General features: G+C 41.3%; 1 protein-coding gene across 2 annotated transcripts in view; it reads right to left on the bottom strand.

Moving 5' to 3' along the window:
• The window catches only part of PECR (peroxisomal trans-2-enoyl-CoA reductase), a 41,580-nt gene that overhangs the window by 20,984 nt on the left and 6,000 nt on the right, over positions 1-14,596 (bottom strand). For both annotated transcript variants that reach the window (XM_001085907.5, XM_077957518.1), the window contains exons 2-3: positions 5,421-5,554; positions 4,345-4,510 (exon numbers count right to left, since the gene is read on the bottom strand). In XM_001085907.5, the coding sequence (XP_001085907.2) occupies positions 4,345-4,510; positions 5,421-5,554 (300 nt within the window). The remainder of the gene's footprint in view (positions 1-4,344; positions 4,511-5,420; positions 5,555-14,596) is intronic.

The following is a 14,596-nucleotide window of genomic DNA, read 5'->3' on the forward strand; positions in this document are numbered from 1 at the left end:
AAAGTAAAGCCAGTAGAAAAGAAGACATAAAATACAACATATTCGAAATCTAAGACAATTTTTTCACCTTATTTTCACATTGCTAAGTTTGGGATGCCTTACAGTTGGTGGTATCTCACAATTATAAATAGCAGTGTTTTTACTTTCTTAATGTATATAGAATGATGGTGAATTTCACAATTAATTATATCTTTGGCCCAATGAAATACAATAGTTATTTTTAAACAATACGATCATATACCTAGAAAACCCGAAACTAGTTTGACAAACTATTAAATAAAGCTGCAAATTATCAGTTAAAGCTAGAAGATAAATTTGAAAAAAATAAGTTTTCAATAAACCAACAATAGTCCAGCTGAAAAATAAAGTGTAAAAAGAGTCCATTCAAACTAGCAATAGCCATGAAATATATCTAGGCATATAATCTTAATTTAAAGTGATCTATGTGATTCAAACCACAAACCTTTGCCAAAAGATATAAACAATATTTTATTAATGAAAAGATATGTTATGATGGAAAGATTCTATGTTTAAACATGTCAATTATTTCCAAGTTATTAAATTTAACACAATTCCAATCAAATTTCCCCAGGATTTCTGAGGAAGAAGCTTGAATATAAAATTCATGTCAAAGAATAAATGGGCCTGGTGTGATGGCTCACACCTGTAATCCCAGCACTTTGGGAGGCCAAGGTGGATGGATCACCTGAAGTCAGGAGTTCAATACCAGCCTGGCCAACATGGCAAAACCCCATCTCTACTAAAAATGCAAAAAGTAGCAGGGCATGGTGGCACGTGCCTGTAATCCCAGCTACTCCGTGGGCTGAGGCAGGATAATTGCTTGAACCAGGGAGGCAGAGGTTGCAGTGAGCCAAGATCACACCACCGCATTCCAGCCTGGGCAACAGAGACTCCGTCTCAAAAAAAAAAAGAAAACAAGAGTAAATGGTCATGAATAGCCAAGAAAAGTTTGGAAATAAAAATAAATAAAGCAATATTTTCCATATCATATCAAATACTGAAAACTATATAAAACCATTTGTTTTTAGCACAAGAAAGAAGAATAACCATTTATTTAAATTATTCTATACAGACTTTCTGCTTCTGGACAAATACCACCATATTCATATATTTATTTATTTCCTAGTTCTGAAAATGTCTAGAAGAAATGATAACGCAGTAGTAGTGAACACATGTAGCACCCAAATCTCACCTTCTAAAAATCATTCCCGGCTAGGAGTGGTGGCTCACACCTGTAATCCCAGCACTTTGGCAGGTCCAGGTGAGAGGATCACTTAAGCCCAGGAGTTCAAGACCAGCCTGGACAATACAGAAAAACTCTGTCTCTATGAAAAATTTAAAAATTAGCCAGGCGTTGTGTCATGTGCCTATAGTAGCAGCTGCTCGGTAGGCTGAAGCAGGGAGGATTGCTTGACCCCAGGAGTTCAAGGCTGCAATGGGCTATGCAGCCTTGAACCACTATACTCCAGCCTGGGTGACAGAGGAAGACTCTGTCTCCAAAAAGTCAATAAATAAATAAGCAAATAACAATTATGATTCCCTAGTAAAGGGAACTAGGTCTTCTTAGAGAAACAGGTCTGAGCCATGTCAAAAAGATACAGAAGCCAGATCAGCCAGACAACTAGAACGTCAGAAAGACAATGACAATAATGGGTTAGAAATACTGAATAAAAATAAATTCCATTCATCGACAGTAATGCTTAGGAGATGGGGATAGGGAGGTGAGAAAACAAGGAAAAACTCATCTTCATAAAAGAATGCCAATTAATAAATAAATAAGGCATAAATTTTTTAAATCATCATTGTACATCTTCCAATTCTGAAAGTAAATTGGGCAAAGATCAGAAATGGAATCAGCCGGGAGCAGTGCCTCACACCTATATCCCAGCACTTTGAGAGGCAGAGGCGGATGGATGGCTTCAGCCCAGGAGTTTTGAGACCAGCCTCAGCAACATAGGGAAACACTGGCACTACAAAAAAAAAAAAAATTAGCCGAGCATGGTGGTTAGTAGCCATGCCAGGCGCAATGACTCATGCCTATGATCCCAGCACTTTGGGAGGCCGAGGCAGGTGGATCACAAGGTCAGAAGATGGAGACCATCCTGGCCAACATGGTGAAACCCCATCTCCGCTAAAAATATAAAAATTAGCCAGATGTGGTGGTGTGTGCCTGTAGTCCCAGCTACTTGGGAGGCTGAGGCAGGAGAATCTCTTGAACCCGGGAGGCAGAAGTTGCAGTGAGCAGAGATCATGCCACTGCACTCCAGCCTGTGTGACACAGTGAGACTCTGTCTCAAAAGAAAAAAAAAAAAGAAAAAAGAAAAATATAACTTATGAAAACTAAAAACTAAAAGCCCCAAATAAGTAAAAGCAAAAATAATAGGCCTTGTATTCTTTTTATTTATTTATATTTATATTTATTTTTATTTTTTATTTTTGAGATGGATCCTCGCTCTGTTGCCCAGGCTGGAGTGCAGTGGCGCAATCTCGGCTCACTGCAACCTCTGCATCCCTGGTTCAAGAGATTCTCCTGTCTCAGTCTCCCAAGTAGCTGGGACTACAGATGCATGCTGCCATGCCGTGCTCATTTTTTTTTTTTTTTTTTTTTTTTGTATCTTAGTAGAGACGGGGTTTCACCGTGCTGCCCAGGCTGGTCTCAAACTACTGAGCTCAGGTAATCCGCCCGCCTCGGCCTCCCAAAGTGCTGGGATTACAGGCATGAGCCACCATGCCCGGCCGGCCTGTACTCTTTACAAGCCAGTTTTGGCTAATAAAAATTATTGCTGAATTTCAATTCTGTAGACTTTTAATTGACAGTGGTTAGCAAGGAATCTTGGATTGGTAAGACATTGCTGATTTGCTTGTTACAAGGAGTGAAAGCACCGAGCTATACAGCTTGGGTTAGAGACCACTAGTTGTCTCCCAATACTCAGTCTCCCTTTCTTCCACAGAAATAGAATTTGTATTAGGCACATAGCTGCCCACCTAAGGACTCTATTTCCCAGTTTCTTTTACAGCTAGGTATGATCATTTAACTGAATTCTAGCTGATGAATGTGAGCAAACATCATGGTGCTACTTCCAGATGGTGCCCATAAAAGGAATGGGTGAGCATTACACTTTTCCCCATTCCTGCTGTCTGCAATGCACATTTGATAGCAAGAACTGGAGCAGCCCTCTTCAGTCATGCAATGGAAACCACAGGTCAAGAACAGTAGAGCAATAAGAAGGATCCTCAGTCCCTAATGATTATGAAACTACCATGTAATCCTCAGACTACCAACCTGGACTTTTTATGTGAGAAAAATCAACTCATGTTACTGGAATGACCCAGCTTGTATCGCAACTTATACAGAGCTTGATTCTGCTAGACAGGTAGAGATGTCTGCAAGACCTCTGACTTGTAGACACTAAGAATATAAAGCCTAATTCAGGTTGGCATGAAGACCCTTTGAGTTAGGGTTGTACTTCATCTGTATTTTTCATCATAAGAAAGAGTTGGGTAGTTTTTAAAGAATCTCTTGCTGGGCGCGGTGGCTCAAGCCTGTAATCCCAGCACTTTGGGAGGCTGACACGGGCGGATCATGAGGTCAGGAGATCGAGACCATCCTGGCTAACATGGTAAAACCCCATCTCTACTAAAAAATACAAAAAAAAAAAAAAACTAGCCGGGTGTGGTGGCGGGCGCCTATAGTCCCAGCTACTCGGGAGTCCGAGGCAGGAGAATGGCGTAAACCCAGGAGGCGGAGCTTGCAGTGAGCTGAGATCAGGCCACTGCACTCCAGCCTAGGCCACAGAGCAAGACTCCTTCTCAAAGAAAAAAAAAAAAAAAAAAAAGAATCTCTTGAGTTACCCAACTCAGGAGTTCAGTACTAACAACCCACAAAACACAACCTTTAATCCAAAGACTATACATGCATGCTAATTAGTTGTTAGAGAGCATACAGACTCTGTCTCTGGTATTCTCTCTGAATGTATTAATTGGTTCTGCTAAAAGATTTAATAGATTCATTTCTTAAAAACAAAATAAGTGTGAGAGTTTTCGCCAATTTTATGAACAAGTTTATAGCTAAATCTATGTACAGATCATTAATAATTTCCTCATAATAAATTCTAAGAAATAAAATGATGAGATTGATGGATATCCACATTTTATAAATATTGCCAAATGACTATACTGAAATGTACCAATTTACATTCCTATGTTGTAAGTGAGAAAATCTAGGCAAGAAATGTTAATGACATGGGGTTTCTGAGTCCCTCATAGGATTCCTGAGATCTCTAAATAAAGACATGGTGACTTGTGGATACTGATGGTACTTGCCTGCTTTGCACATGTAGAAGGTACCCGTCAGGTTGGTCTCAAGCACGGCGTGCCATCCCTTAGAACTGATGCGTTCAGCAGGAGAAAGAAACTGGCCTCCTCCATTGTTCACCAAGAAATTGATCTTACCAAAAGTATCTAAGGTGGATTTGACCAAATTATTCACCTAAAGAAGAACGTTGGAAGTTACTAAAAGTTTACTAGCCTAACCTGCTACCTGGCCTGATTGATTGCTCTAGACAGAGTTTGCAATCTCTCACAGTGAACAGTCACTCCAAGTACCACAATGAATGAACATGCAGCAATGAATAACCCTAAAACTCCTACATCAACGAATAATGTACCAGCACCCAATACCCACACATCACAAAGCTAAAATTGTCATTTTGACGACAAGATAGATCCAAGGGCCTGGAACACCCTTGAGTAGCGCAGGCCTCCGTCGTATATTAATTTGTAAGCTACCAACCCAGAATAAACACTGATGAAATCAGATTAAAATGAACATTAAGAAATGACTCAAGGGGCCAGGCACGGTGGCTCACGCCTGTAATCCTAACACTTTGGGAGGCCGAGGCAGGCAGATCACCTGAGGTCAGGAGTTTGAGATCAGCCTGGCCAACATGGTGAAACCTGTCTTTATGAAAAATACAAAAATTAGCTGGGCATGGTGGCATGCACCTATAGTCCCAGCTACTCAGGAGGCTGAGGCAGGAGAATTGCTTGAACCCAGGAGGTGTAGGTTGCAGTGAGCCGATTTTGCACCACCGCACTCCAGCCTGGGCAATAGAGGAAGACTTTGTCTCAAAAAAAAAAAAAAAAAAAAAGATAAAAAATGACTTAAAGGGCAAAAGGCCATCTCTAGCTGAGACCACACTCTTGCCTCCCTTCCTCTCCTTCTCCAGGAGCCACTGGCTCAGTAAATCATTAACATGAGAATCTCCTTCACAGCCTCTGCTTCTAGTGAGCCTCATCTAAGACAGCTACAATAGGAGAACCTGAAGCACAGCCAGGTTTAAGAACTACTACTGCAAATTACAATGAATGAATAAACAATACAGATAGCTCTCCATTACCTCCTCTTCATTCCGGATGTTGCATTGTATGGGAATGACTCGTGCCTGGTTTGTGGGAGGTAGGCTGGCCTTCAGTTCAACTGCCGCAGACTTCAATCTCTCCAATTTACGGGATGCAATGACCACATCACTCCCTGAGGAGAAACAGCCCGAGAACAAATAAATATGCCTTCATGAGATGCAGTGACCACATTACACCTTGAGAAGTAAACAGCCAGGGAACAAATAAATATGCTTTCACCAGTTGTCCAAATTTCAATAATAATATTGAAAAAAATATCATGTCTTTCATTTTTTGAAGTATTTTTTATTTTAGAGTCAAGGTCTCACCCTGTTGCTCAGGCTGGAGTGCAGTGGCTCGATCATAGCTCACTGTAACCTTGAACTTCTCCCAGGCTAAAGCAATCCTCCCACCTGGCCTCCCAAAGTTCTGGGACTACAGGCACAAGTCACTGCACCTGGCCATGTGTGTTCCTATGTCTTAAAAACAGCTGAATTAGGACTTCTGCTTCTGGACAAGATGGAGTAATAGAAACTGAATTTGCCCTCCATCCTGAAATAACTAAAATATTGGACAAAATATATGAAACGATGGTTTTCTGGCACTGGACATCAAGTAGCACTGGACGGTCATCTCTGGAAGACTGAAAACAAACATGAGCCCTTGGATTGCCCCAGCTTGCTGCTTGGAGAGAGGTTCTAGACTGCAGCAAGGGAGGGGAACACGTTCAGAGACCAAAGTCTCCCTGGTGGAAGAGAAGAAGTTGGGAGCCTAGGGAGCCAAGGCAGTGAGACTGCCCAGGGGATAGGGAGAAAAGATAAACAGAGAGAGAGAACTCCAGAGATCTAAGGCAGTGAGACTGCCCAGGGAATAGGGAGGAAAGATATACAGAGAGAGAGAACTCCAGAGATCTGCAGAGTCTCTCTTGAATCTTCACCTGAGTACCAATCGATGCTTCGGAATAAATCAAAGAGGAAAGAACCACCAAAACTGGGCAGGGAGATCAAACCCTGGCACTCACACAGCACTGGGAATGGTTAGTGTGCCCAGCAGAAGGAAACCTTTCACAGGGCATTCTGTAAAACACACAGAAGCAGATGGCTTCCGCAGTGAGGCAAAATTCACCATAGACTAAAGGCTGCTCGGATCAAGCCTCTTTTAAAGTATTAAATTGTTTTCAAGTGACCTAACTGTATCCCAGAACAAAGCTCAAGAGTATATGTATGTGTATATATACATATATATATATATATATTTTTTTTTTTTTTGATACGGAGTCTCGCTCTGTTGTCAGGCTGGGATGCAGTGGCACAATCTCAGCTCACTGCAGTCTTCTCCTCCCGGGTTCAAGCAATTCTCCTGCCGCAGCGTCCCAAGTAGCTGCAACTACAGGCATGCGCCACCAGGCCCAGCTAATTTTTGTATTTTTAGTAGAGATGGGGTTTCACCATGTTGGCCAGGATGGTCTCAGTCTCTTGTGCCTAAGAATATTTATAAGAATATAAAAATAGTCAACATCCACCAAGGTCAATTTAGTATCTGGCATCCAACAAAAAAACTATCAGGCATGCCAAGGAACAGGAAAATAACAGCACATAATGAGGAGAAAAGTCAATTAATAAAAACAGACCCAGGCCGGACGCAGTGGCTCACACCCGTAATCGTAATCCCAGCACTTGGGAGGCTGAGACGGGCCAATCATGAGGTCAGGAGTTTGAGAACAGCCTGACCAACATGGTGAAACCCTGTCTCCACTAAAAATACAAAAAGTAGCCAGGCGTGGTGGCATGCGCCTGTAATCCCAGCTACTCAGGAGTCTGAGGCAGGAGAATTTCTTGAACCTGGGAGGCAGAGGTTGCAGTGAGCTGAGATCACCCCACTGCCCTCCAGCCTGGGCAACAGAGCAAGACCCTGTATGAAACAAAACAAAACAAAACAAAAAAAACCAAAAAACAAAAACTAGAACCAGAAATGACACTGATGATATAATTAAATAGACCAGTGATGAAGAGAAAAATCTTAAAAGCAGCCAGAGAAAAACAACACATTAAATATAGAACAAGAAAGATGAAGACTTCTTTCAGAAACAATGCAAGCCAGAAGACAGTGAAACATCTTTACGGTACCGAAAGCAATGACAAAGATGGTGAACTTAGAAATCTTGACCCAGTGAAACTATCTCTCAAAAATGATGGCAAAATAAAGACTTTTTCACCCATATGAAAGCTGGAAGAATTCATCAAGGTGTTCTGCACTACAAAAAAGATGAAAGGAAGTCCTTCAAGTAGAAGGAAAATGATGCCAAATAAAAATCTAAAAATATACAGAAGAAGAAAGAGAACTAAAAACAATTCGTTTGTGTGTTTGTTTTTGAGACAAGGTCTTACTCTGTTGCCTAGGCTGGAGTGCAGCGGTGATCTTGGCACACTGCAGCCTTGACCTTCTGGGCTCCACTGATCCTCCTACCCCAGCCTCCCAAGTGGCTGGGACCACAGACATAAACCACCATACCCGGCCACTTTTTTTTTTTTTTTTTTTTTGTAGAGATGAGGTCTATGTTGCAGAAATAGTAATTACGTGAGAAAATATAAAGATTTTTCTTCTTTCTATTCAGATATCTTTAAAAGGTAGTGATAGTTCAAAGCAAAAATAACAACGTATTATAGGATTTATAACATATGTAGAAATAAAATGGTTCCCTCTTTCTCCTTAAGAATAATAGCACATGGCCGGGCGCGGTGGCTCAAGCCTGTAATCCCAGCACTTTGGGAGGCCGAGACGGGCGGATCACGAGGTCAGGAGATCGAGACCATCCTGGCTAACACAATGAAACCCCGTCTCTACTAAAAATACAAAAAAATTAGCCGGGTGAGGTGGTGGGCGCCTGTAGTCCCAGCTACTCGGGAGGCTGAGGCAGGAGAATGGCGTAAACCCGGGAGGCGGAGCTTGCAGTGAGCCAAGATAGCGCCACTGCACTCCAGCCTGGGCGACAGAGCGAGACTCCGTCTCAAAAAAAAAAAAAAAAAAAAAAAGAATAATAGCACAATGGCTAAGAAGGGTGAAATGGAAGTAGAGACAGTCCTTCCTTTGCTCTGCTCTACTATGCTCTGATTTCAGTTAGCTTACCTTAAAGACACCAGTCTCTCAACAACATGGTTCAAATTTCAATAACCACGGTATATTAACCGTAACTGCATAAAATGCAAACTCCACTGCTAGCTTTTCAACCCGCAAATCATAAATAACAGATGCACATCAAGATCAGTGATTAATCATGTCATTTCTTCCAACGTCTATCAGTGAATGGCCACTGTGCATCTCTTCTTCAGTTCAGAAGAGCTCAGACAGCAAAGAATATAGCTGTGTCACCTCCTGGTTTTTCAACAAGAAACCCAAGTGACATTTTACAAAAACACATGATCTTAGGAGGGACTGGTCAACAAACATGAAAAGTGAGACCAAGAAATGAAAATCTGTAACACTGGAAGCAAAATTAGAATTGCATATCAGGGGAATTATAAAAGGGGAATGCATGACACTGCCACCATTCTAGAAACTACAGAAAGCCAGAAGATCTTACTGAAGGCAAACTTAATGAGGAAAGTACACGTGACAAAGACGAAGATATCCCAAAGGAAGTGACACCCACAAAAAATTTCACATTAAAGAAACTTTTGGGGCCGGGCGTAGTGGCTCACTTCTGTAATGCCAGCACTTTGGGAGGCTGAGGTGGGCAGATCACAAGGTCAGGAGTTTGAGACCAGCCTGACCAACATGGCAAAACCCTGTCTCCACTGAAAATACAAACATTAGCCAGGCATGGTGGCAGGTGCCTGTTAATCCCAGCTACTCGGGAGGCTGAGGCAGGAAAACTGCTTGAACCCGGGAGGCAGGCAGAGGTTGCAGTGAGCTGAGATTGTACCATTGCACCCCAGCCTGGTGACAAGAGCAAGACTCTGTCTCAAAAAAAAAAAGAAAGAAACTTTTGGAAATATTTCATGACATTGAAAGTATAAAAGATAAAATGTTGGAAGCTGATCCAAACGTAGAAAGGAGTATTACAATTTAACAAGATATAGGAAAAATGCTTGCTCCATATCATAAGGTATACAATGAGAAGGCAAGCACTAATCAAATGACTCAACATACTTTTCACATGAAAATAATAGTTTAATTTTCAATACTGAGTTTTTAAAATTTTTATTTTTAATTGACAAATAACTGTATACAGTAATGGGGTAAAACATGATATTTTGATACATAAACATATTGTGGAATAATGAAATCAGGCTAATGTATTCATCACCTCTTATACTTACCATTTCTTTGAGGTAAGAACATTCAAAATCCACTATTTTCACTATTTTGAAATACACAATGCATTACAAACTATAGCCATCGTGCTGTGCAATAGATCATCAGAACTTATTCCTCCTGTCTAAATGAAACTTTGTACTCTTTGACCAACATCTCCCCAGTAAAACTGGTCTAGTTTTACTATTTTTTTCATTTCCCTATGTGGCAGACTGCCATAGTTACTACTGTTACTACTTGAGAGCTTGAGACACTCACTCCTACAGTTACTACTGTTACTACTTGAGACCATCATTAGGAGACTGAAGGAAGGAAGATGAATGCAGAAATGAAAACTTAAAACAAAAGAAACTGTTTTAAAGGAAGGGGCCAGGGGAAAAAGAAGAGGGCTCCCTGCTTCTAGTGAGCAAAAGCAGCAGCCTTGAGCTTCTACAGCCTTTTGTATTTATTGGGTAGAAAGAGCAGGGAGGAGGAGGAAATGATTGGTCAGCTGCTTAACTGATCACAGGTTCACATTATTGCTAACAAGCTTCAGATGTGCCTCATCACAAGAAACACTTGTGCCTGGGTCGTGACTATCTTCAGCATTCCTTCCGGGTGGCAGACAGTTTGTCAGTATGCCAACATTCTGCATTTACAAGAACAGTTTGCTGTTTGCTCATATACCCTCCAGTGTTATACTGAGTTGATCACGACCCTCACTCTTTCGGCCTGCAACATCTCTCCCTTTTTGTTTTTTGAATTAATTGAGAAAGGCAATTGCAAAATGTGTAGCCTCGGTGGTTCATTCCGTCTTCACATTCAGCATGTACTGGGGGAACCACGCCCATGGTTGGGATCCATGGGTCCCTCTAGTCTCCCATTCTACGGTCGCACACACCTTGAGGGAACCCACACGGTTTGTTCATCTCCTGCAAAAACACAAGGATACCCTCATCCCCACGTTAGTAAATCTACCGAAACAGAAGCAAAGGCTTTTGTGGCTGTGGCCAGGAGGCATGCCGAAGCATCTGCTCCACAAGCTGTAACTCAGCTTCTGCCTCTTTGGTTAATTACCGTAGGGTAAAACTTCTCATTGATAAGGAGATGCAGGCTCTCTCTGATTAACAGAAGGCACAGGAAAAGTAAATTGAAGCTCATCCTTCTCGTGCAACAGTATAGCAAAAAAAAACCCTTGGCCGGGTGCGGTGGCTCACACCTGTAATCCCAGCACTTTGGGAGGCCAGGGCAGGCAGATCATGAGGTCAGGAAATCGAGACCATCCTGGCTAATACAGTGAAACCCTGTCTCTACTAAATATACAAAAAAATTAGCCGGGCATGGTGGTGGGTGCCTGGAGTCCCAGCAACTCAGGAGGCTGAGGCAGGAGAATGGTGTGAACCCAGAAGGTAGAGCTTGCAGTGAGTCAAGATCACGCCACTGCACTGCAGCCTGGCCAACAAAGTAAGACTCCGTCTCCAAAAACAACAACAACAACAACGATCCTTAAGAACTTCAATTTGTACTGTACAGGTGGGTCCATTAAATGCTGTGGGTTGTGATAGAAAAATCTCTCTCCTAGTTGTACTTTCAAATGCTTGATTCCCTCACTTCTCCCTCCGTGGAGAAGGGTGCAACTTACAGGAAACAAGCCATAGTTGTGCAATATACTCTCCTTGTTCAAAAACCCAAAGATCTTGTGACACTATGACTACTGGAATGTTTTCTTCACAATCAAAATCAGCAACTCCTGGGACTACAGTAATGCCTTGCAAGTGAAGATGACTTTTGCCAAAAAGTCTCTATTGAACTCTATCACCATTTCTATTTATCCCTACTTATCTCTATTTGTCCCTGCAGGCCTCTTTAGGTCCCTTCAGGTCTCTGTTTGTCCCTGAAAGTCCCTGTTTGGGCACCACTTTGACAAAAATTTCTGAAGGTAATGAAATACTTGTACTTTTTCCCATTGACTATTTTTGCTTTGCATGGTTTCAGCTTGCATGATCATTGTTACAATGCTACAATGCCATGCAAAAGCAAAGACTACCTATGAACTGTTAAATGGTTCTTTTACATATATATTTTAAAGATGAGGTCTCACTGTGTTGCCCAGGCTGGACTGCAGTGGTTCTTCAGTGTTAAATTCCATGTGAGGCGATACAGTTATAGACTGTTCTCACCCTAATACAGCATTTCACTGTATCATAATTACCTGCTAATTTAACAGTCTGCACCACTCACTGTCATCTCCTGGAAGGTAGGGACCCTGTAATTGCTCTATTTGTTATGCTAACACACAGTCCAACATATATATGTGGAATAAATGAAGCTCATAAAGGCACAGAGTACAAGGGCTCTCCATTTGGCCTGAACTATTTTAGTTGTATAAGATAAGCTAGCTACTGCATATTAAAATAAGGCATTTTAGTTTATTTCTTATCTTTATAGATGTAGCGGTGACAAGTGCAGTTTTGTTACATGGATATATGTGTAGTGTGGGCTTTTAGTGTACCCATCACCTGAATAGTGGACACTGTACCCAACAGGTAATTTTTCAACCTTCACTCCCCTGCTTCTACCCTCCCACCTTTTAGAGTCTCCAGTGTCTATTATTCCACTCTATATGTCCATGTGTACCCACTCTCTACTTTCCACTTATAAGTGAGAACATGCACCATTTGACCTTGTTTCTGAATTATTTCAGTTGGGATAAAGGCCTCCAGTTCTATTCGTGTTGCTGCAAAAGACAAGATTTCATTCTTTCTTTTCGTGGCTGAGTAGTATTCCATGGTATATATAACATATGTTCTTTATCCAATCATCCATTGATGGGACAGTTAGGTTGATTCCTTAACTTGCTATTGTGACTAGTGCTGTGATAAACATACTAGAGCAGGTGTCTTCTTCACATAGTGATTTATTTTCCTTTGTAGATACCCAGCAGTGGGTTTGCCGAATTGAATGGGAATTCTATTTTTAATTCTTTAAGAAATCTCTATACTGTTTTCCATAGAGCTTGTACAAAGTAAGGCAATTTAAAAAACTATGTTTAAAGTTTAGGTTATAATTTAGTAAACTAAAAATGGTAACAACTTTTGGAAATTCTTGTGTGCAATCTGAGGGTTTTATGAAGCAAAAATTGGAAAGATTCACCATGAGTTCCTTGTAAGCCTTGCCTAACTTTAAAATGGAATTTATCAAAATATATAATGTTCAACAAAACAGAAGTTCTATGGTTAGGAGAATGCTTACTCCTTTCTCCTTTAGTTTCCAGGAGGGCCCTCTTCTCCCAGGAGGAAAAACAACTGAAACACAGTCACGCGCCCCATAACAATGTTTTGGTCTATGATAGACCACATATATGGCAGTGGCCCCATAAGATTAAAGTGGAAGTTAAACGTTCTTATCATACAGTGGTACTGTAGCCACTGTAATGTCATAGGTGCAATTACTTTATTTTTTTAATAAATTTAGTTTAGCCTGTGTGTACAGTGTCTATAAATTCTGCAACAGTAAACAATAATGTCCTAGGCCTTCACATTCACTTATCACTCCCTCACTAACTCACCCTGAGCAACTTCCAGTCCCACAAGCTCCTATGTCCTATGCAGTGTTCTATACAGGTATACCATTTTTTAATCTTTTATACCTTATTTTTCCTATATCTTTTGTATGTTTAGATATGTTTACACACACAAATATTTACCTTTGTGTTACTATTTCCTACAGCATTCAGCACAGTAACATGTTGTACAGGTTTGTAGCCTAGAAGCAATAGGCTATACCATATAGCCCAGGTGTAGAGTAGGCTATACCATATAGCCCAGGTGTATAGTAGGCTACACCATCTAGGTTTGCCTACCTCTCTATGATGTTCACACTATGATGAAATCGCTTAAGGATGCATGTCTCAGAAGATTTCCCCTTTGTTAAGTGACACATGACTGTATATACTTCCAGACTAATCCAACCCTGTTAGGTTTCTGTCACTTAGGAGAAATAGCTGAGCTGATCAGTGAGATGGAAAGGAGAAATAAGCACCCCAGGACAAGCCACCACCTCCTTCGCCCACTTCTTTCTTTGATATTTCTGCCTTCAACATGTGTATTTTTCGCTCCAGTTCCCAGAGTAGGGCATAGGCTCCGCAGGGCAGGGATTAAAAACTTCACCTAGGCTGGGCGCAGTGGCTCACGCTTGTAATCCCAGCACTTTGGGAGGCCAAGGCCAGTGGATCGCTTGTGTTCAGGACTTCAAGACCAGCCTGGGCATCATGGTGAAACCCCACCTCTACTAAAAATACAAAAACAAATTAGCTGAGCATGAAGGCACATGCCTGTAATCCCAGCTATTCAGGAGACTAAGCCACGAGAATTGCTTGAACCTGGGGGCAGAGGTTGTAGTGAGCCAAGACTGTGCCACTGCACTGCAGCGTGGGTGACAGAGTGAGACTGTGTCAGAGAGAAAGAGAGAAAGAGAGGGAGAGGGAAGAGAGAAACCAAACAAGAACACTAAGGTGATTAATGCCTAACTTTGTCCAAGACCTCAAATAAAAAATATGGTGAGACTATAAATAGGATGACTCACATGGATTATCTAAATAGAAGTTTACTAAATTATCACTAGTTACTATCTGAAACCTCAAGACTTCAGGACAATTGTCTACTACAAGTAAAGATGCACTGAAATACCACTTTACAAGTCCATTTACTTTCACTGGTAGAACTGTCCATTATAGACAAACTTAAACTAGGGTGCAAACGTATTACAGGGAAAAACAATGCAATGCTGGGTAAAATTAAAACCTAAATGCCCATTCAGGAAATGGTTAAATAAGTTATTACAGATCCACACAATGGAATACTATGCAGCTTTAAAATGAATG

This window comes from Macaca mulatta, chromosome 12, assembly GCF_049350105.2.
Source record: "Macaca mulatta isolate MMU2019108-1 chromosome 12, T2T-MMU8v2.0, whole genome shotgun sequence".
In the NCBI taxonomy this organism is placed as follows: domain Eukaryota; kingdom Metazoa; phylum Chordata; class Mammalia; order Primates; family Cercopithecidae; genus Macaca; species Macaca mulatta.